This window comes from Elephas maximus, chromosome 3 (assembly GCF_024166365.1).
Source record: "Elephas maximus indicus isolate mEleMax1 chromosome 3, mEleMax1 primary haplotype, whole genome shotgun sequence".
Classification (NCBI taxonomy): domain Eukaryota; kingdom Metazoa; phylum Chordata; class Mammalia; order Proboscidea; family Elephantidae; genus Elephas; species Elephas maximus.
Genome location: NC_064821.1, coordinates 168,341,476 through 168,365,911, shown reverse-complemented (window position 1 = coordinate 168,365,911; position 24,436 = coordinate 168,341,476). Strand labels below are relative to the sequence as shown.

At 36.8% G+C, this 24,436-nt stretch overlaps 1 protein-coding gene across 2 annotated transcripts in view; it reads left to right on the top strand.

Moving 5' to 3' along the window:
- Positions 1-24,436, top strand: part of CTTNBP2NL (CTTNBP2 N-terminal like) — a 55,811-nt gene that overhangs the window by 7,076 nt on the left and 24,299 nt on the right. For both annotated transcript variants that reach the window (XM_049880059.1, XM_049880058.1), the window contains exons 2-3: positions 5,393-5,518; positions 8,321-8,428. In XM_049880059.1, the coding sequence (XP_049736016.1) occupies positions 8,330-8,428 (99 nt within the window). In that variant the 5' untranslated portion in view covers positions 5,393-5,518; positions 8,321-8,329. The remainder of the gene's footprint in view (positions 1-5,392; positions 5,519-8,320; positions 8,429-24,436) is intronic.

Genomic DNA, 24,436 nt, shown 5'->3' with positions numbered 1-24,436 from the left:
AAGTCCACGCACTTCCTATTGCAGCACACTGCCTCCCAGGAGAATTACTGTCTCCAAAGAACCTCGGGGCAAAAACAATTGCTAGGTTTGTTGTTGGTAATTTTTAACTGACTCCAAATTGTTAAACTTTTTTTTTTTTTTTTAATCAGTGACCTGATTTAGAAGGGAAAACAACACTACCAGTTATAACATTTGTGTTTGAGGCTTGTGTGAAGTTTTTTGCAATTCAGGAAGCATCAGGTGAAAAAAAACAAACTAAACCTGTTGTGGCAGGTGGAGTGAAATCCGAAGCATAGCTGCCCTGTAGCACAGATACCTTCAACCATAGCTGCCCTGTAGCACAGATGTCTTCACTGTTTTTTGGTTCATCCTCCATACCTTCCTCTCTGAGTTTCTTCTAGGTTTGGAATCCTGTCAGAGTCACTGATTTCATCCTACATTAGCATTTGAAGGGTTTTTGCATTCCAGACTGCCTCTAGAATTGTGGCCCACAAATCATTTTACTGGAAATAAAGGACAGTTAAAATCAATCTACATCATATTCTCAACAACAGCAACAAAAAATGAAATCATTCAATCTACATGCTATTCTGTTGTCGTGGTATTTTACAAATCATGGTGGCTTTATTTCAGAAAAGCAAAAATTTGGGGGACTGGTGAATGGACAGATAATACAGACAGATACATATTTGATTGAAATTATGATTTCATTTAAACTAAATAAAGCCAACTGACACATATCCTTGAAATGGTTCAAACTTCTGGTAATAGTTCAATGTTAAAAGATGTATCATCTTTTATTTTAATAAGAAAAAATTGACATAAAAGCTATTATACATTTTCATTAACATCCATTCCAGTAGCACATGGGATTGTTACGAGTCAGAATCGACTTGATGGCAACTAACAACAACAACAACAAAGCTGAACTAATGTAGTTCTTTTGGTTTGGTCTTGTCTCAGATGAGAATACCTGAAAGGGTGTAAACAGATATCCAGGTAGACAGACCTGTTTTTAATAGCTTTGTGTTAATGTCCTCCTTTTGGGGGAGAGATGTTTGAATGTTTGTTGACAGGCATGAGGCCACTTCTTCCTTCAATATAACTATAAATTTTGCTGAACAACCTATAGGAGAAGTAGTGAGAAAAACAGACAAATAAATGTCCACACATACACAGTGAAAGAGACAGACACATACACAAACATGCCAGAGATGCGTGAGTCTTTAAACAAAACAAAAACCTGATATCAGTCATGGTATCCCAGAAAGTGGATTAGAACTGGAACATGAGTGTTAGACCTAGCTCTGCTACTTAACTGTATTCTTCAGTAATTCACATAAAAACTCTGGGCTTCAGTTCTCATCTGTAAAATGAGTACTGAACCAAATTATTTGGAGGTCCCTTCCAGCTTTGTGAATCATGTTTTAGCTGAGGTTTTTCCACCACTGTATTCCTAAGGCTGATAAGAGGAGAAGATCAGATGTGAACCAGTGTAGCAGGAGTTACCAAGGAAACCGTGGGAGTTAAGTTATCTGGGTTCCAATCCCACTTATGACACATACTAGCTGTGAGACTTTTGAGCAAGTTATTCAGCCTTTGTATCTCAGTTTTCCCATCTGTAAAATGGGGATAATTACGATGGTTATATTAACTATCACCTAAGGTTGTTGTGAAGACTTAATTAGTTAATATATATCAAATACTTAGAACACTGTCTGGCACACATTAGTGTTTAACTCAATATGTAAATGTTTGTCTTTTTTATTACTATTGTTATTGCTTAAATTCTACAAAACTATGCTAAGGACTCTGAGGTAGTGGTGATTAACTTTGATAAGTACAATGATATTAATTTCTGTACTAAGTATAGATCAAAAAATCTGGTCTTAGAATCTATTTTGAATAGAGTACTGTGTATTTGAGTAGAATACTGCAGTGTTATAAATGTTGACCTTTAAGAGTACTAACTTAATTACAGAGCTTGTCTCCGGAGGCCTTCTCCAGAGTGTATATTGACAGTATTGGGTAAACAAGCATCTCAATTCCTTAGCGCCATTGTAATTTCTTTGTAAGTATACTATTTATATTTCAGAATGACTCAAAGCAGCCTTCCTCAAAGGGTCCTGAAATTTACAGTCTCTAAAACTGTTTCAAAACCGTTCTGTTTTATATAATGCTGTTTAGTGTGGCTGGAAAAAGCAAACCCATAAGACCAAGCAAGGCATTCTGAGAAATATCATGGTATGGTGTTCTCATGGTAGGGGAAGGCTCAGATCCAGTTATAGTAGTTTTTAAAAGTGGTGTGTGGTTAAGTATTTGTTACAGGGTATCAAAACTCCAGTAATATCTTTGGCTTCAACTAGAAGAAGCTTGATTTGAGTATCTTGCATAATATAGTAGAATTTAATAAAATGAGATTAGTTTTTGTACCTTGATTTTAGAACTTTTGCAAATTATAATGGCAAAAACAGCTTTCTCTAGCAAATGTACAGAAGATTTCTTGATCAGAAATGCTTTCTTGATCAGAAAATTGTTTTCTGATATCAGGCTGATATGTTTTCCTTCTGTTGCCTGACCCTAAAATGCCAAAAGTGGAATGAGAGGGACCATTTGGAAGATTGTCACTGTCTTATTCTACATCCATAAATAAGCCTTCTGAAAAACCATAAGTGCCAGAGAGTGGGGGATCTTAAATCTTTTGAGATAGTTAAGGTAATGTGTCAACACCTTCCCACCACCATACAAGGCTGCTTTGGATATATTTTTTTAAATAGCAGTGCATTGTTGCCCATATTTTAGATCTAGTGTTTATAAACCTTACAAGTTTCTTTTATTTTTTGTGTCATATATACTAGGTTTGAACTCTACGGGGCAGTTCTACTCTGTCCTATAGGGTCGCTATGAGTCAGAATGGACTCAATGGCAGTAGGTATTTTTTAGGTTTTTAAGGAAGTACATCATCTCGTGGAAAGCTGTCAGAAACACCCATTTTGTAAGTTAGTCTCAGTTCTTTGAGTTTTAAGAATTAACTGTCTTCCTTTATGTTCGGTTTTATGAATACATAAGTGAAAGAGTCTTTACATAACTGGAGGAGATTTGCTTTGCATCTTTGCTCATATCTGATCACTAATATCAAAAATTTGATAGCTAAGGACATAATAAAGAAGAGATTTTTGTCCCGTTTTGGAAGAGCAATCTCCTGGGTAAAATATCTGATTTGTTTTTTATACTGTGTATATTTTCTTGAGGTGTTTCTATGTCAGGGAATATCTAAGACTCATCTTAAAATGTTGCTTTCCTTATTTCATGTCCCATATCACTAGCACCTAGAAAGAAAGAAAGCCTTCACTTCCACATAAAGACATACACGAACCCAGATACTAGCAGACAGACATCTTACTTGCAGTCTACCCTGCCCTGCCCTACTGCTTACAGAGCATAGAAGCTGTTTGGGGTGTTTCTTTTTCTGCCGTTCCATCTATGTATTGTAAAAAGGCAGCAATGCCTGCTATCCTATAGGATTCAGAGTTTCAGAGCAGAAGCTGGGACTTCTTAAGAGGGAAAGGGAAGGCACAACCAGAATTGCCAGAATGAGGGAGCTTGTCTACAAGAGGTTTTTATTTCAAATTTATAGGCTTTAACATTCCTTAGACAGAAATATCTGTGTCTAAACTCTAAGGAAAGTTGGGTCATGGAGAGAGCATCTAATGGAAGGAAGGAGCTTAGCATCTGGTTAAAATGATTTTGTCTTTTGAAGTCACTTAATAGATGTCATTGTCATACGATGACAAGTAACAGCTCGTTTAGAAAATAAGTAGGCAATGAGCATGTAGATTACACTATGGCTTTCCAAAGATCTGGCAATCATATTTCTAATATGGGTTACCCATTGCCTACAAGTCCATTCCAACTCATTTCAACCCTATAGACAAAGTAGAACTGCCTTATGGGGTTTCCAAGGAGTGGCTATGGATTTGAACTGTCAACCTTTTGGTTAGCAGTCGTAGCTCTTAACCACTGCGCCACCAAGGCTCCAATATGGGTTAGGAACAGCCTTTTCTGAAAATCCTGAGTCACATAATTTATATGTTGGGCAGAAATTGATGGGTAGCATATTCAATGTTGTGTATGTTGGGTCTGTATTCTTTTTTATTGGCTGCACAACAAACCCACATCCCCTCTCCTAATTTTCAGAGATTTATAATTAGCTTAATGACTGATTTTTGGTTGAATGAAACAAGCGTTTATTGCATTGCATTATTCCTCCTTTGACACCGTGTCTATTTGTCTGTTAGGTTTCAGCACCTCAAACAGACTTTCTGACTTGGTACCTTTTTTTTTTATATAACAAAAATACCACAAGTGGGTGGCTTTAACAACAACAAAAAAAATTATTCTCTCACAGTTTAGGAGGCTAGAAGTCTGAATTCAGAGCAGTGGCTCTAAGAGGAAGGTTTTCTCTCTGTTGACTATGGAGGAAGGTTCTTGTCTCTTCTGAGCTTCTGCTCCTGAGCGATCTTCATGTGGCTTGGCATCTCTCTTCCCCCATCTCCGCTTGCTAGTTTGCGTTTAACTTTTTTATATCTCAAAAGAGATTGACTCAAAGTACACCCTACACTAATCCTGTCTCATTAATGTAACAAAGACAACTCATTCCCAAATGGGATTACAACCGCAGGCATAGAGGTTAGGATTTACAAATATTTTGGGGGGACACAGTTCAATCCATAATAGGACCTTAAAGTTCAAGACAAAAATTACATTTTATCAAATAAAATTCAAAGCTTATCATTTTTTTAAAAAGCTTGCTGGGTCTAATACATGGTTAGGAAAACATAAATAAATGGGATAAATAAGTGAAAATGGGGAAAAACAGAAGTTGAGGATGAATAATCAGCTTTGTAGACAAAGTCAAGATGGTGACAGGTTCATTTGTATATGGGTTAGTGGGAGTTGAGCGGATGATAATTATTCTTACACAAATTTGCCCATTTGAAAAATTCAGCAGTAATTATGGTATTTTTGTATCTGAGTACATTATGCATAATTCATGGTGATTCGAACAGATATGCTTTTGTCAGGTCAGGAAGAGAAAGTCTCTTCTAGTGATATTCAGAAGTTGGTCCTTGAAATTGCAGTGGACCTCAAAGTAAGAAGAATTTCCAAAGCCTTCACCTTCTCTATCACTACAAAAGGGAAGTCAGATCCCTGATATTTTTCCTATATTATTCAGCTTCAACTAGAAGAACTGGCTATTTTCTTCTTTGTTGTCAGTATTAACCTACAGCTCTCAGGCCTCACTAGCGATAATAATAGTTGACATTTATGGGATTTACCAAATTGCTTACAGTATGGTCACCTGGACAATATATTTCTTATTATTTTGCAGCATTGAACACTTTCCCATGATGCTGACAGCTTTTTAAGTATATTTGTCAATTTTCCCAAATTTTAACTGAAGAAATCCACAAGAGTTTATATTCGAGGACTGAAGTGTGACTCTACCAATTATCAGGTCAGTATCACCCCTAACCCAGTATGTCATTGCCCTCCCAAAACAGAATGCAGTTTTACTATCTTTCATTTACACTTCAGACAAAAAAGTATTACAGTGCTCTGTATATTGAGATTAGATTCAAATGTATAAAACAGCAAAGAACTGCTACATTTTATTATTTATAAAGTTACTAGAAGGTACAGAAACAGATCTGTTGGTTCTCAAGTTACACAGCTGTGTCATATTTGTATTGTATTCGCTTCATGTAGACACTAAGCTAAATGAGTTGGCACATAATAGCAAAATGTTCCAGATATTCGAATTTGTGTGCACAAGTGATTTGCAAATGTAGAAATAACAAGTGAGAATGTTGTTCTTTATACCATTTACAAAGAACAGAATTTTTTCTTGCCTAGACTGGACTGCTTTCTAACTAAAGTGACTGAAGATGGGTTTAGTTTGACTCTTTTATGAGAATATTTATCGCAACAGATAGAAGACTTTGAATTGAATACAGTCTGAGTTAGTTCTTTATGTATTTGCCTCTTATTCTTATTTAACTGGATCCTCTAACGAATAGTACTTGATTTATCAATACTCACAGAAGCTTAGAATAGAGCCAAGAAGGACTTTAGAAATGATCTAGTCTGTCTTATTCTACCTGTGAGGAAACTCGGGCCAGAGCGACTGGGTGATCCCCGCCCTGGGTCATATAGAGCTGTAGTGGCAGAGCTGAGACTCAAAATTCTGCATTCCTCACTTCCATTCCATTATTTTTTATTCATATCACACTGCTTCTTTAAGCCAAAGCTTTGGATCTCCAAATAAGAACATTTAAAGACTGTAAAGGTGCTGAAAAAAAGTAATAATATGCAGGGCTCTGTCATTTTTTAACTCTATTCTTACCTTCCTACCTTGGTCCTTTTATACAGCCAGTTGATTTTATCAGCGCAGTTGGTATTTATGGAGTACCTTTACCATGTGCCCATTAATTTGCTCAACATCATGGGAGGGAAGAGAAAGGGCATAAAAATGATTAGACATTTTCCTCTGCCTTTTATGTAATCTCTCTGAGGGAGCTAAAAACATGAAGCCACTGGAGAGGATGGCGGCTCATCTAAGAAACCAGTGTGATTCAACTGGTAGGCCTCACCATTCTTCATCTGTGGTTCTCAACTACAAAAGGGCAGCTGAAGATATTTCTGAGATCTTTGTCCTTGGCTGCCCCCAATTTCGATAATGCCTTTTTTAGAATTCTTTTGGAGAATGAGAGAGGATAGTAGTTATTAATAATTAAACCATTGTTGAGCTGGTATCAGGAACCTGGCAAGATACTTTACATTTATTAACTCATTTAATCTTCACAAAAACCCTGTGAATTCCGTATTATCATCCCCCATTCACAGAGAGGAAAACTGAGAATCTAAAAACTTGCCCAAAGTCATACAATTAGGAAGATGAAGATGCAGACCTAAGATCCTTTTGACTGCAAAGCCACGTGCTCTTTCCAATGTATCATTTTATATAAATTTAATTTTACTAGTTTTTATTTTTAAACAGTTATGAGACATGTCTTTGATGCTAAAGAAGTTGGAACTACTTACTTGTGACTAAAACTCACTCGTTAGAAAGTTAGCAGTTAGATCTGAGGTTACATTGAGCATATTTACGATGTGGTACAGGATTTGAACAGCATGTCCTGAAATACAGTCTTAACGACACAGTAAAGTATGCATTTTCTACATGTTCTTTTTCACTTAAAGGCAGTAGCTCTGGAAGGAATCAAAGACTCTTTTGTGTGCCCCCTAAAATTTAATGTGCTCCTAAGAGTTGGGAATTACTGCAGGGTGTGTGAACTAGTCGTGTTGTGATTTCACTTTAAAGCAAACTATTATGAGAGTGGCAATTTGGAGGTAAAAAGTGGGAGAAGGAAAATAATATTTACTCTACTTTGGAAGTTATAAAATGTATCTTACTGTACCTAGTGGTCTGAAGACCCTTCAAAGATTGTGTAGTCTAACTTCTATGTGTGGTTTGCGAGAAATTAATCTTGTGGAAAGGATTAAGTTTGTGCCACACAATTTGCCATTTAACAGATTTCAAAATGTTGAAGGGCCTCATAGAAATGTGAATTCGTTGAGTCACATAAATTCAGTTTGTAATAACTTGGCCAATTAGGATATTTAAACAATATATTTTAAGAAGTCATTTAAAAGTATATTTGCATATGGTTGCCTTTAAGTCTGTTTTACTGTGCAAAATATAAATATTGTGATAGATGTTCTCATAAAAGTAGAAAATTTAAAAGAAAATCTTCTCCCATACTCCCACCAACCATTATTTTTACTCAGATTCCATTTAAGCCAATTTCAGAGGGATGCCAGAATGTTTTATATACAGTTTTGAAATTTTGGTGTTCTAAAACTGGGAAATCTTTTCATGGTCTAACAGTTTTTCAGTGTAATAGTGTTCCTTGTAAACAATTTTACCTGAGCTTCTAGTGAACAAAAATTAGTGGCTAATTGTTTCCCAGACCTTCTAGAATGTCTGCTTGGAAATATGCCTGGAAGAAAAATGATGAAAAGTTGATCTTGTGAGTAGTTATGAAATTAATAATTAAAGTGAATTTTATTTTCTATTACTGTTCAGTTTGTGATTAACACCAGAAAGCCATTCTCTTTAATTGTAATCATTTCCTTTCTGAAAGCATTTTATACTGTAACTGTTCCTCTTTTCTTGTCTGTCTCATACTTTTTTTTTTTTTTAATGTTACGTTAACTCTATCTTCTAGAGATTGTCTGATTGTTGTCCTTGTCTTAGGCTTTCAGGATGAATCTGGAAAAACTCAGCAAGCCTGAACTCCTGACACTATTCAGTATTCTTGAAGGAGAGCTTGAAGCAAGGGACCTTGTTATAGAAGCTTTAAAGGTATGTTAAAAGAAAAAAATGAGAAGTCATCATATGTTTTTTAAGTTGTTTCAGTGGTAATTTATTTAACTAGGATATTTTTTTAGTACCCATTGATGTTAGTGGTCTGGGTGTACATATTGATATTTGCTAAAGGTAGCCCACCTATGTGGTGTGATTTTAGGGACAGTGGCGAAAAGCCTTTTATCCTCCAAAATAGTCGCCTTAGCCTCAGCTAACATCTGGACCTTGAACTTCATTCTTTTGGCATAGTGGACCTTTGCTGTTTTTGAATTCCGACCCTTTGAGAACTTGATGAGACCAGCTTCCTAAAAAATGTATATAAGCATATATGAAAAATTCCAGATATAATCATGAAGACCATCCATGATTCCCTGAAGCCCAGATTAAGAATTTTTACTTTTATTAAGTGTTTGATATCTATGAAAATACAAGGTAGCATAACTCCTTTCAAATGTCATGAGTCCTTTATACCTTGGTATAAAGGTATAAAGTCTGTCTTGAGAGCACATTTGGATAGGGGAAGAAAAGATCTTAAGGGTGTCTGTATGAGTAGTAGGAAGATGATACCCCTAAAAGGAAAGGGAAAAGGCCCCAAAGAAAGTCAGACTTGAGCATGCCAAAGAAAGCAGACTCCCTGCAAAGTGCAACTGGGTCTAAATAGCTAAGAAGATTTTTATGATTTAAAATTTTAACCAGAGGTAATATTGATGTACCTTATTAAATTTCTTCGGTAAAAAGTTTATGAAATTACTTATTATAGTTTTCAAAATTATCCTAGCTTTTATTGAATAAAAGGGACATTTGTATTAATATTTCACGTGCGTCCATATGATGCTGCTTTGTTGAAGATTTTTTCATTGCAACAATGACCATTTTCTCATTGCCATTCCAGAAGGCTTAGAGAATCAGGGATTTCCTAAGTACCCAACGATAACCATTGCCTAGAAAGCATACAAAAAGCTATATCTTTTCTCTTCTTTAGCTTTTCTTTTTTCCCTTCCCACACTGATTAAAGTGTTTTTATTTAATCATGTTTGGGTAATCTTTTTCTGGATTATTCTGAATTGATAATTGTGATAAAAATAAAATCTGTTCCTACATATTCTGATATGCTCTTAGGTTTAGAGTGACATACTGATTTATGTCTTTTAGGCTAAGTGATAAAGACTGACATTTCTCTCTAATTAGATATGCCTCAGAGTACTTACTCATTGCAAACCATTGCTTTTTTGTTTTCCTTTGTAGTTTTGTAATGTGTAGTAAGTAATCATCAATGGTTTCATTTCCCCAGAGTGTATGAGGCAGTCTCCTTCTGATATGGGGGGATGGGGTCTGCCTTATTTCTTTTTTCCTTTCCCTTTCTCCTTCAGTTGTTTTGCGTGGATTCCCTGGGGATCACGTGCTTATAGCTTTGCTACATGCCTATTCATATATGTTAGAATTCCTTGGTTGAGTCTTTGCCCAAGCTGCATATGCCTGAGCATAACTGTGTGACCGAGGTCAAGTCATTCAGTCTGTCTGGAGCAAAGTTTCCTTGTCTGTTATAAGAATAAATGATTAGTAACTAGTATTTGGAAACCCTGGTGGCATAGTAGTTAAGAGTTACAGCTACTAACCAAAAGGTCAGCAGTTTGAATCCATTAGACATTCCTTGGAAACCCTCTGGGGCAGTTCTACTCTGTCCTTTAGGGTCGCTATGAGTCAGAATCAACTCAACGGCAACAGGTTTGGGTTTTTTTTTTTTGTTGTTGTTAACTAATATTTGTGTGTAACACTTTACATCTTGCATGACATTGCAAATACTCCAACGCTTTCGTGTTCATTTCTTCTTTTCCCTTTATTTATATCCTGTAAGTACATACCATGTACCTCTATCCAAGAAGCAGTCCATGGTTGCCAGACATTTGAATGAATTCCTCTAGTGTGTCCTCAACAATGCCTAACATTTTAATGACTGCCAGCATATATTCCACATAAACGTTCACTCCATTTGGTGACTCATTTCTGCCATATCCACAGGCCTTCCCCATTTGTCACTATTGGTAATGTCTCTTCACTCTCTTGTAAGTCCCTGAAAACCCTATTCTATTTCTCAGCTCCATCCCACTATTACCAGAAGTCTTAACCTGTTTAACCTAACCCAGGATGCCCTGCCATTTCTTATCCCATGTTTATCTGATCAATGAAAAGAAAAAGGATGGGGGAAAGTTTGAGCTCATTCCTAATGCCTCACCCCTAATGCTGTTGTTATTCCCACTTCCTTTCCCCCAGTTCTCCTCTGAAGCCCCTGCCTCCCCTCTCCATTGAAGTTACCTGCAGGGCTTAGAATTGGAAGAGTTCCATGGCTTGGGCTGAAATGGGAAGAACTTTGTTCGTGGTCACCCCCTTGAGAACACAAAGTACTTTCCAGGAGCAGCATTATTATAAATACCAATTAGATTTTATAACACTATAATAGTTTGGCAACAGGTGTTAACGAGGCTAACCCAGGGATCTATCCCCACTTGCCTTGGGATTCCAGTAAGCAGTTTCCCATAAATATCACCAGTTGACTTATACAAAAACTCATGGGCCACCGAATGCTTCGAAGGCCAGAGTAGCAGGGGTGGGGGTTTGGGGACCATGGTTTCAGGGGACATCTAAGTCAATTGGCATAATAAAATCTATTAAGAAAACATTCTGCATCCCACTTTGGAGAGCGGCATCTGGGGTCTTAAATGCTAGCGAGTGGCCATCTAAGATGCATCAATTGATCTCAACCCACCTGGACCAAAGGAGAATGAAGAACACCAAGGACACAAGGTAATTATGAGCCCAAGAGACAGAAAGGGCCACGTAAACCAGAGACTACATCAGCCTGAGACCAGAAGAACTAGATGGTGCCCGGCTACAACTTATGACTGCCCTGACAGGGAATACAACAGAGAACCCCTGAGGGAGCAGGAGAGCAGTGAGATGCAGACCCCAAATTCTCATAAGACCAGACTTAATGGTCTGACTGATACTAGAAGGACCCAGTGGTCATGGCCCCTGGACCTTCTGTTAGCCCAGGACAGGAACCATTCCCAAAGCCAACTCTTCAGACAGGGATTGGACTGGACATTGGGATAGAAAAAGATGCTGGTGAAGAATGAGCTTCCTGGATCAAGTAGACACTTGAGACTATGTTGGCATCTCCTATCTGGATGGGAGGTGAGAGGGCAGAGGGGTTAGAAGCTGGTGGAACGCACACGAAAAGACAGAGTGGAGGGAAGGAATGGGCTGTCTCATTGGGGGGAGAGCAATTAGGAGTATATAGCAAGGTGTATATAAATTTTTGTATGAGAGACTGACTCGATTTATAAACTTTCACTTAAAGCACAATAAAAATTCTTTTTAAAAATTTGCTTCAAATTAGGAAAAAAAAAAACTCATGGGCCTCAGCCTACTCAAAATTGGGGTGGGAGTAGAGAGGTAGCTGTTTCTACTGGAAAAATCAGAGAATGATCTTAATTTTCTTCTATATAGTTTTCCAAATGTGTGTGTGTTCTCACTGCTTTTTAGTCATCTGAAAACCATACAAACCTACAAAGCTTTGTGTTTTGGTATTTAGTATATCCTTAGCACCTAGCACAGGGCCTGATAAATGGATGCTCAATAAATATTTATTGAACAAATGAAAAGATTTTGCCATTGTGGTGCGTGGCTTTAGAAGATTACCATAATACTTCAAAGTGAGTGCTGTGAATTATTAAATTTTACAGCCTGTTCTTATGTGCTGTACAACATACTGCCTTCTGGTTTTAATGTTAACAGATGCTTAGGTGGTTTGTTGCACATGTTTTCCTAAAATACATTTTTCTGCATGGATCCAATTTTAGTTACTATAGGCAGCTTCCGACAAGTTGAAAGAGCAGCTTGAGAAGCGAGAGCTATAATTAAGGGAGCATTGTGATACAAGATACCATCCAGAATCAGGCACAAGTGTTGTATTTGGTCTCTGCATGCCATCTGTATGTGATACAGTTATCTTCTGAGGCTTAAACTTTCTACAGTTGAGCGGAAATGAATAGCTTCACCAGAAGTAACACATCTTTAAACAGCCTATTGTTAGATAAAGTAAGTGGCAACTGGAATCAAAAATGTTTCGTTCATTGAGAAAAGCAACTGCCATACCAGAGTCTTTAAGTTGGAATGAATCTCTTGTTATTTCTGGAGTAGTTTTTTTTGTTTGTTTGTTTTGTTATTTTATGTTTGTCTGTTTTGATTCCGTAATGATTTTATCATATCTCTATAGCTCTTCAGAATAAATATCTGTTGGACTTCTTGAACTAATATGGCAGTTTACTAATTTTCTTCCTTTTAGTATTCTTTCTTCATGCATAGGGGTGGTTTGAAAAGGTTTTGGGTTTTGTCCTAAATGACTATGATGGGCTTTTTCCTTTCTGTTTGAGTAAAGTTTATCTTTCTGTTCCTCTCCTTACCTTCAAAATATATTTTTCTAAACATAAAATTTATTCTTCAACCTTGCATCTCTGAACAAAACCGCATGGTTCCTAGTTGCTTCTAAATGAATACGAGGTCACTCTGGCAAGGGTTTGATTTATTTAGGGATATATTTTAAAGTTACTGTAGTTTGTAAGTAGATCCTATCTGTAGAGCTATAATTGTGAAATAGCTCCATTTATTTTCCAAAATTGCTGCAAAGTGCCACATTGCATTTACACCCTTCTAGGCAGTGGGTAGAACCCCTGTAGTTATGTTCTCTTTCTCCCCAAGGTAAGTCTCTTACTCTTCTGTTACAGCCAAGACATGTTTGGCATAGAACCAGGGAAGCCAACAGGACATAATGTTCAGGCTCTCCTATATTTGAAGTCTAATTGCTACAGAGGCCATTTATACTGTGTTTGGTCCTAACTGAACTGATTTTCTGTTTTAGAAGGAATTGCATCAGAGAAAAAAACATTCTTTATGAAAGACTTTCTCTTGTCCACTTTATTTTCATGAATGAGTTCACTATCGGAATCTCCACAATGGAAGCAAATTGCCTTGCCCATAAACTTTGAGGGGGGGTGGTAAGGCACGGGGGAGGACCATACAATTCAGAAGAGGTTCAGCTCCTTAATTCCAAGCAAATCTAGGAAATGGCTGCCCAGGGTGATCTGTGACTGTGTCAGAGGAAGATGAGGGAACCTTAATCAACAGCCATTTAAAAAACCCAAACAAGAAAACAGACTTGACTGCTAATCAAAGTTAGATTAAATAGTTTATTCTTACGGCTTCCAAATTGAGTGTGTAAGTTATGCATGTCTCAGATCTGATGCAAAGCCACACTTAGCTATGACTAAATAGAATCTACCCTGCATTTATTAGTATCATTTTATTTTAAAGCATTCTAAATTGCTTATACAATGGTAAATGGTAAAGTGTTACAACTTCTATGTAGCATTAGCCTAAGCAGCCTTGAATTCTTTTCCACTGATGCCTCAACCATAAAACAGGTATAACTCTTTTAAAGCCTAGGATGAAACTCGGTTGTTTTTGGCCAAAGGCCATTGCAAAACTCCCCGAGCAAGAAGATTTACAGGCAAAAATGTTGTAGACAGGGCAAAGTTAGAAATATATTTGGAGTATGAGCCTATGTGATATGTCACTCTACGGGTTTAACTATTCTGACTGTTTTAAGCAGCAAGGAGTTTTTTTTTTTTTTTTTTTTTAATCTAATTGTTACGTACATATCTGAATACAGAGGCAATAAATGATTTACTTTTGCTGAAAATATTTTTAAATAATAGCTATAATTATCACTAAGGATTTTATGACAATACCAGATATACAGAGCAAACCAGAAGTTATCATGGAAGTTGCTGTATCTCAAGAACATCACAAATACTAGTTTACTGTAAGTCCAGAGCCTGACATCTGCTTTTCATCCTGGCCTTGTGCCTATTATAGAAGCAGATTGTTATAAAGGCTGGCCTGAGATAAGGAAGGTAAAATTGAGCTAAGCAACTACCGTACATTGTTCTATACTAGTCAGCCTGTCAAGAATATTTGCATTAAAAAAAAAAAGTGTCAGCTTACTTAATAACAGATCTGTGAGTGTGCTTAAATGGACTCAAAGCATTCTTTGGCACCCATAAACCTGGACCTAACAATCCTTAGGCCAGAAAGGATCCCACCTTGATAAATGACTTTTAGGAAGAACTTTAAGGTTGGGCTACATGGTTTAGATCACTGATAAAGATCACATGAACTTAGGCCATCACTGAGAGAAATCCAGTTTCTGCCTGGATAAGAACTGGGATATTGGGAAGCAAACATAACTGTAGTTGGGGAATTTAATTATAAGGTTTCTAGATTTACATTCAGAACCTTTACTATAAAATGTGTTTTAAAAAGCCAAAACCAGTGGCCAAAATTTTAGTGTGTTAGAGTAGCTGATATTTTTAATTCCTACTCTCTCTGAGTAAAGTTCATACATGAAATCAGAGCTTTTCAAAAAAGAAGCATAAAGATAATTACTAGCCCCTGCAAAACTATCAGACTATTCAATGAAACGTAGCTGTTAAGAACATGGAAACCCTGGTGGCGTAGTGGTTAAGTGCTACATCTGCTAACCAAGAGGTCGGCAGTTCGAATCCGCCAAGTGCTCCTTGGAAACTCTACTGGGAAGTTCTACTCTGTCCTATAGGGTTGCTGTGAGTCCGAATAGACTCGACGGCAGTGGGTTTGGTTTTTTGGTTTGGTTAAGAACGTGGACTTTCAGATCAGACCTCGGTTTGAGCACTGCTGCTTAAGTGTCGTATGATCTTAGACATGTTATTTTACTCTGTAAAATGGTGTGGTTATTGTGAAGACTGAGCTAGCAAGTGCTAATTGAGGCACTCAGTTATTATTATTAGTTCATTAGTTGTTAGTTATTATTAGAATATAGGTCCGTCTGTTCAAAGTCCATCCATTTACGAAAAAAGGTATATTCCACAAAGCAAGAAATGATAATATGCTGCCTTTGTAAGGAATATGAGAGTTCTTATCTTTTATTAAATGTTTGTTATCAGCAGGGCTTGTAATGTAGCTTATTTTTCTTATGGGAATTGATGGCTCCGAGTTGATCCACCCCTACTCCCACAACCAAAAGCATGTATTTTGAGACAGCTGGCAAGGGTTAAGGGTGACCTCTGGGGCATGGAACAGATGTTATGTTATATTCTCTCTTTATAATGAAAACAGGAAATACAGCGATAATGTGGAAGCCTTTTTAGCAGAATTGATTTTTTCCCATTGATTTCTTTGTTTACTCCTCTGTTGCTTAATTTGGCATATTGTTATTTTTTTTTAAACAGCTTTATTGATGTATAATTGACATACAAAAAACCACATATTTAAAGTGCATAAACTGATATATTTTTATATATGTATGCACCCATCAGACTATTACCACAGTCAAGATAATGTACACATTCATTACCCTCATAATTTTCCCTGTGCCCCTTCGTAACCCTCCTGACCAACCTTTCCCACTCCTTCCCCACAACCTTAAAACCCCTGATCTAGCACTAGAGATTAGTTTATATTTTCTAGAATTTTACATAAATGGTAACGTACGGAATGTACTCTTGTGGGGGGGGAGCTGTCTTCTCAGCATCATTATTTTGGAATCCACTTGTTTTATGTATCAATAGTTTATTTCTTTTCCTTGTGTGGCTCTACCACCATTTGTTTATTCATTCACCTGCTGATGAACATTTAGGTTGTTTCTGTCTGGGGGCTGTTAAAATAAAGCTGCTACACAAGTCGTTGTACGGACATATGCTTTCATTTCTTTTGAATAAATGCCTAGGAGTAGAATGGCTGTGTCATGTGGTAGGTGTATATTTAACTTTCTAAGAAACTACCAAGCTATTTTCCAAAGTGGTTGTTACCATTTTATATCCCAATTGGTATGCCTGGTCTTTTTAATCTTAGCCATTCTAAAGTCAAAGTTAGCTTGATAGCAACTGGTTTTTAATATGTGTGCAATATCTCATTGTGGTTTCAACTTGCATTTCCATAATCACTAAAGATGTTGAACATCTTTTCATGTGTTTATTTTTCATTTGTATTGCTTTCTTTGGTGAAGTATCTATTTGAATCTTTTGCCTACTTTTAAAAAATGAGTTTTTTTCTCATTATTGAGTTTTGAGAGTTCTTATATGTCTGGATAGAAGTTCTTTATCGGATATCTGCCTTGCAAACATTTTCTACCAGTCTGTGGCTTGTCATTTCATCCTCTTAACTGTGTCTTTTGAAGAGTAAAAGTTTTTATGTTTTTAGTGTCGTTTCTAAGAAATCTTTGCCTAACCCAGGGTCAGACAGGTTTTCTCCTAGAAGTTTTACAGTTCAGGTTTTACGTTTAGGTCTGTGATACAACCTTAGTTTTGTATATGGATCAAAATTTGGTGGGGGGGGGTTGTTTTTGCCTGTGGATATCCAGTTGTTTCAGTACCATTTGTTGGAAAGACTGTCCTTCCTCTACTGAATGGCCCCTGCACCTTTGTCAAAGTCTGTTACCCACATATTTGTGGATCTGTTTCTCAGCTCTGTTCTTTTCCGTTAATCAATTTGTCTGCCTCGATGCCAGTACTCACTGTCTTGATTACTGTAGCTTTACGATAAGCCTTAAAATCAGGTAGTAGTAGTCTTCCGGAGTCCTGGTGGTACAGTGGTTAAGAGCTCAGCTGTTAAGCAAAAGGTTGGCAGTTTGAATCCACCAGCTGCTCCTTGGAAACCCTATGGGCAGTTCTCTGTCCTATAGAGTTGCCATGAGTTGGAATTGACTGACTCCATGGCAATGGGTTTGAGGGTTTTTTTTCGATTTTTTGTTAGTCCTCCAGCTTGTGCTCTTTTTGAATGTTGTTTTGGCTATTCAGGTTCTTTGCATTTTCATGTGAACTTTAGAACCAGCTTGTCAGTTACTACTAAAAGAGTCTGTTGGGATTTTGACTAGGATTATGTTGAATCTAAAGGTCAATTTGGGGAGAATCTTAACTATATTGAGTTTTCCAATCTCAGAACATGGTATATTTCCTAAGTCTTTTTAAATTTCTTTTAGCAGCACTTTGTAGTTTTCACTGTATAGGTCTTTCACATCTTTTGTCAGTTATCCCAAATATTTCCTATCTTTGAATATATAAATGACATTATTTTTTAAATTTTAATTTCTAATTATTTGTTGCTAGTATACAGAAAAAGAATTGATTTTATATATTGATCCTGTATCCTGCTATCCTGCTAAATTATTAGTTCTAGTGTCTTTTTTAAAATTTCCATTGGATTTTCCTACAGACAATCATGTTATCTGCAAATAAATAGTTTTACTTCTTTCTTTCTAATCCAGATGCCTGTTATTTCCTTTTCTTGCATTGTTTCACTGGCTAGAACCTCCAGCAGAAGTGCTGAGGACAACCTTGTCTTGTTCCTGATCTTTGGGGGAATGCTGTCAGTGTTTGTTTCATCATTAAGTATGATGTTAGCTGGAGGTGTTTCACAGATGTTCCTTATCAGGTCGAGGAGGTTTTTATCAGGAACGGATTTTTCAAATACTTTCCTGCACCTGTTGAAAGCATACTTGATTTGTCTTTGCTGTATATCTGAAATACTATCTGAAAGAGGGCTTCATACCCTTTCTCTTTTATTGACCTTCTCTGAGATCAAGTTGCGTGCTGTAGAACTTTTCCAGCTTTGCTCTGCTGCTCTTTTTAGTACCTAGAATTCTGTAATTTTAAAAATTTTACTGAGTAGAATCCAGCAATTACTTTCCCAATGGCAAAACTTAGAGTAATTTAAAAATTGTAAAATATTTTTTAAAAGAAAGAAATACCTCTGGTGCTTTTATGAACTGCTTTCCTTTAAGTCTATTTATCCCTTATCTTTAATAGTTTATTGACTTCTTAATTATTTTTCCAAAGAGGGGGAAAAAAAAGAACATTTCCTGATAAAAATGTTAATTACTTATTTCCTAGGAGTAGCTGAAGTAATCAGTCCATTTAAAACAATGTTAAATGTTATCTTTTCATGTTACAACATTTAAATTGATTTTTAGTATATCATATCACTATTCAGGAAATAGACATCAAAATGCACCATCCGTTTAATATTCCCTAGAAAGCATTTTTTGTTTTGTTAATCTGGGAGCACAGGAAGAAGGTTCATCTTAAAGGGGATTGTGTTCACAGGTGACACCCCTGTATCTGAATGCTGCTTCAGAGCCAGTTATTGCAGAATTGGTAGACCTGGTATTGCTTCCTTGTTAACCTTTGAATAAAAAATTCAGTGTTGGTTTTCTTTTATTAAAGTTTTTAATCTCAATACACCTATTTATTGGGGACAGTTGCAGTAGTTTACATGACTTGATGTAAAAATTTACTTCCAAAAAAGTTTTTTCCTCAAGTTACTTCTAATTACCCCCAAACAACCTATGGTAACATATTGATCTAGTTCCAATTAATTCTTTCTAAAAAGTAAACCCATAGTTAACGGTTACATGAATTGGGTGGTACAACCACATGGTGAACTATTATAGAGCTATTTTAAAATGTGATGCTGATGAAGAACTTTTAATCACACAATAGTGTTCCTACAATGTAATGTTAAATTTACAAAGCAGGGCATAAAATTGGATATATCTTTTAATCCCAATTATAGGAATAATAAGTACAGTCATGCGCCACCAAATATCCATTTGGGCAACATCCAACAGCATATATGTCCGTGGTCCCATAAAGTTACAAAGGGGTTTAGAAATCTGAATCGGAGAACGGGACGTTGCAGACGTGACTGGACATAGTGAACTCAACAGCTTCCTGCATGCAAGATGTGTGTCTCATGTCTCTAGTATACAAAGTGATTGCACTGCCAGGCATATAATGGTACAGGACATAAATAACCTATAATACACCTGTCTTGATAGCCATAATAAATGCCTCTATTACTGGCTTATGTATGTACTGTACCGTCCTTTCTATCATTATTTTAATGTGAACTTTCCCTGCTTACAAATAAGAAGTTTACTGTATAACAGTGTATACTTTGACTTACAGGCAGCAGCATCTATTTTCGTGTATTGTGCGTCTCTTGAGTGTCATAGTGTTATCTCTCTGTTTAATTTTCTTTCGAAACTATTACCGTGAAGTGCATCATAGCTCCCAGGCATAGCAGAACCAGTGCTAGTGATAGCAGCAGCAAGAGGCAAATGAGAAGTGTCAATTTGGAAGTGAGACAAAAAGTTATTAAACAACACAAAGGTCAAAAATCAGTGAATGCTATTGCTCACAGTTTAGGCATGTTTGCACAGTGTCCAGATCACAAAATGGTCCCATTTCACAGAATGTATCGTGGACATTAAGCAACACATAACTGTATATATGTAGCTAGATAGAACACTCAAGAAAATACATTGAAATATACAGTTTGAATGTTAATAGTGGTTATCCTTGAATAGTGGAGTTATGTGAACTTAAAATTTTTTACTTGAAATTTTTGCATTATATATAAATTATTTTATATCAAAAACACTTGTTTTTAAATAGCAAAAATCTCGTACAACAAAATTCTTGCTCAGATTTCTGTTTAACAGCCTTGCTCTAAAAAGATACTATAAACCCAAACCAAACCCATTGCTGTCCAGTCAGTTCGGACTCCTAGCAACCCTATAGGACAGCGTAGAACTGCCCCACAGAGTTTCTAAGAAGCGCCTGGTGGATTCGAACTGCCAACCTTTTGATTAGCAGGCGTAGCTCTTAACCACTGCACCAGTAGGGTTTCCAAAAAGGTACTATAGCTATATATTATTCACTTTGTAGGAAAAGATATTAATCAGAACGATAGTTAAATTCTTCCGTTTTTTGCTGTTCCTGATATTAAGTTAAAATTCTTTTCCAGCCTACCCAGAATAACTCAACTGTCTCTACCTAAAAATCTCATTGCCGTTGAATCAGTTCTGACTCATAGCAACCCTATAGGACAGAGTAGAACTGCCGCGTGGGATTTCCAAGGAGCGGCTGGTAGATTTGAACTGCTAACCTTTTGGTTAGCAGCCAGGCTCTTAACCTCTGCACCAAAAGATCTGTCTGAAAAACCAACGTAAATTTCTAAACTAAAACAGATTTCAGAGTTGAGGGGAAGGAAGAAGAAGGTGGTGATTAAAAAAAAAAAAAAAAAACCCGTTTATCATAACAGAGGTGTCTTTCAAATCTTTTTGAAATATATTTCACCACTTCCCCACAATCCAGGACACACATATACACCCACCTACATATATTAATGAAAACAAAATTACACTAAAACGTACCAACTATCTTTTACTAAACTATAATATTTATACTATACCATACTATATTTTCTAGTGTGCTTCATTTTTCTTTAAATGCTGATTGTAGCCCACTAAACTAGTTGCACGATCCATTAATTGATTATGAGCCATAGTTTGAAAAACACTGGTGTAAAACACTTCATTTAATTTCCTAATTTGCAACAGAGGGGCTAGTTTTCAGCTTTTTTCCACCTTGCTAGATCCTGATACTGGAAACAAGATTTATTTAGATGTGTTCCTTATAAAATTCCAAAAGAATTTTACTGTGCTGTGGAGTCATAATCTGTCCCTAAAAGTTGATTCCTTTACGAGCTCTACAGCTTTCCAGATGTTTCCACTTTTCATATCTTACTGAATTCTCTTTACAGTCTTGTAAAGTAGATATGACCCCCATTTTACATGCAGACACTAAAGGTCATATTCTGTAATTCTATTTTTTTTCCAGATAAACTGTGGTCAGCTAAATGAACTATAGGATCTGACCATAAGAGAGAAAAAAAAATTTTTTTAAACTGTATTGGTAAGGGTGAGCAGAAACTGGTACTTTCACATGTTGTTGTACTCAACCCTTTAAGGAGAGTTTGGCAGTATCTATCAAAAAAAAATGCATATATAAAAAAAAATGCATATATCTAGAAGTAATTCCACTTCTAGAAATTTATGCTGCAAGTATACTTAAGACTATAGAATAAAGTATATTCATATTTACTATAGTAATGTTTGTAGAAGCAAAATGCTAGAAACAACCTAAACATCTATTAGTAGGTGTCTGGTCAAGTAAATTATGATATGATTGTCCAATAGAATGCTATGCAACCATTGAAGAGGATGAAACCAACCCATTGTCGAGTCGATTCTGACTCATAGCAACCCTATAGGACAGGGTAGAACTGCCCCGTGGGTTTCCAAGGCTGAAATCTTGAAGGAAGCAAACTGCCACATCTTTCTCCCCCGGAGGGGCTGGTGGGTTTGAACCATCGACCTTTCATTTAGCAGCCATGGGCTTAACTACTTCTCCACCAGAGCTTCTTAAAGAGAATGAAAGATCTTTATGTTTAATATGGAACATTGTCTGAGATATGAACATTGTCCGAGAATATAGTAAGTGAAAATATAAGTCACAGAACAGTGTGCGTAGTAAAACATAAAAGAAACAGCATTAGGTTGCAACTGGTGAAGCCAGAAGTACATCTCACAAAGCCTCTTCCTTCCTTCCCCTTGCCTTGATTCCCTTGAGAATGATATATGCTCCCAAAATGGTCTGCCCTGGAAAGAGAATGAAGTTAGGGAGAGGAAAATACCAGCATCAGTGGTGGGGCGCTCTGGCAGAAAAGAGCCAAAAGAAGCGGGAAAGGCTGTTCATTTGTATGTATGGGCCATTCAGAAGTTGGGTGTTTATAAAAAGAGGACTGCATTCTTAAGTGATTAGGCGTTTTTGTTCCATGCAGGGAAGTGTTGGGCCCATATAACTCCTAAAAATAATTGGTAACAGCTACTTGCTGTTCATCTTTTTATCACGTCACCATGCACATTACAAATTGTGGCAGTTACGGGTTCCAGAGTGAAGGTGCCTGAAGAATAAGCAAAGGTCTCTGACATCTGGCCGTAGGCTCTGTTGTTCTTAGGTCTTTGAGGAAACAAAGAAATTCAGCTCGTAAAATGCTACCCCTTTAGAGAACACACAGTTCTCCAGCCGTTGAGGAGGGGCTTCACAAAAAAATCACAGCAGTGGGGAATTTCATTGCATTTGTTCAGCTTGAAACTAAAACAAATAAAAAAGGGAAACAGCTTATTCCTGTTATTTTGACTTCCTCTTATTGTGCTGTCCTAGCATGCGTTAGCCTTGTGATGTGATTAATCAGAGGGTATTTCTAGGTGCCTCCATGAAGAGAAGAGAAGCAGAGAAAGACAAAGAGGTTGCTAGAACCCATGGTTCATCATATAATCTTTTCGTTTAGACAGTTGTAGAAATAATTAGGAAGATAAAAGGAAAACATTTTGTATGTTGGCTGAAAATCTTTATGGGAAGGGGGAGTGCATTTGGAGAATGAAGCTGGGGATTGTATTGTATGATGAGTAATTACCTCAGGAAACTATAGTAATGTATCTCTTCCACCAGACTACTTGCATATATGCACAAGGAAGAATGTTTAAGGATATTCATTTCAGTACAGGATTGTTTAATACAGTGTAGAAAAAATGTAAACAACCTAAATATCCATCAATAATGTATGGCTGTAGAAACTGATACATAGATAAAGTTAGATAGATATCCATACCTTATTGATCAAAACCGAGGAGTCCCTGAGTGGTGCAAATGGTTGATATGCTTGCCTGCTAACTGAAAGTTTGGAAGTGCAAAAGTCTACCCAGAGGTGCCTCGGAAAAAAAGGCCTGGTAATCCACTTCCCAAAAATCAGCCATTGAAAACTCAGTGGAGCATAGTTCTATTCTGACACACACGGGGTCGGCATGAGTCAGAATCAGCTTGACAGCAAACGGCACTGGTGATATAAGCTGATGCATCCTTACTATGGAATATAAATGTCATCGCTTTTTTTTCCCCCCTCGTTAACAAGAATAAAAAAAAGCTACATACTGACTTAGATCTCTGTGACACAGTAGGTGAGAACAAGTTGCAGAACAGTTGTACAGAATGATAATATTTATGTAATTGGCTATTTCTACATATGTACGTATATGTATATGCTTGGAAAAAGTCTGGGAGGATAACTTTCACTCTCAGAACTTTGGGAGAGGAAAGAGATTGATTGTGGTCAGGAAGGACTTAAGCTCTATACAGTCGTACGTCACTTAATGTCCACGATACAGTCTGTGAAATAGGATGTTACGTGATTTGAACGTTGTGCAAACATGCCTAAATCGCAAGCAGTAACATTCACTGATTTTCCACCTTAGTGTTGTTTAGTAACTTTTTGTTTCACTTCCAAATCGATACTTCTTTGCCTCTTGCTGCTATCTCTAGCACTGGTTTGCTGGTTTGGGAGCTGTGATGCAGTTCACCGTAATATTGTCAAAAGGAAATTAAATAGAGGTAACGCTGCAACACTCAAGATGTGCCATGCATGAGATTGGATGCCGCTGCCTATGAGTTGAAGCATATGCGTTATACAGTAAACTTATTTGTAAGTAGGGAAAGTTTACATTAAAATGATAGAAAGTACAGTACATATATAAGCCAGTAATATAGGTGTTCATTATGACTATCAGGACATGTATATTATAGGTTATATATGTACCGTACCATTATATGCCTGGCAGCTCAATCATTTTGTATACAGGAGACATGAGATATATGTGTTCCATGCGGGAAGCTGCTGCGTTCGCTGTGTCCCATCCTCCGATCGGGATTTCTGAACTCTGTTACAACCTTACGGGACCACAGACATATATGCAATGAGACAGTGCCCGAATGGATATTATGCAGCGTGTGACTGTGTTGTTAAAATTTTAATGAGAAAATACTAGTGGTAAAATTAAAATAAAGATTATACTTGTAATAAGTATAGTATGATCAGTGGAATGGGAAGGAGTTGGAATGCAACCTTTCCTTTTCATATATGAGTTTACACTGCTCATGTAAATCTGTATTGATTCTAAAATACAGTCAAGGCGATGGAGATAAGCATAGCACACCTAGGGAAAGCATGAGC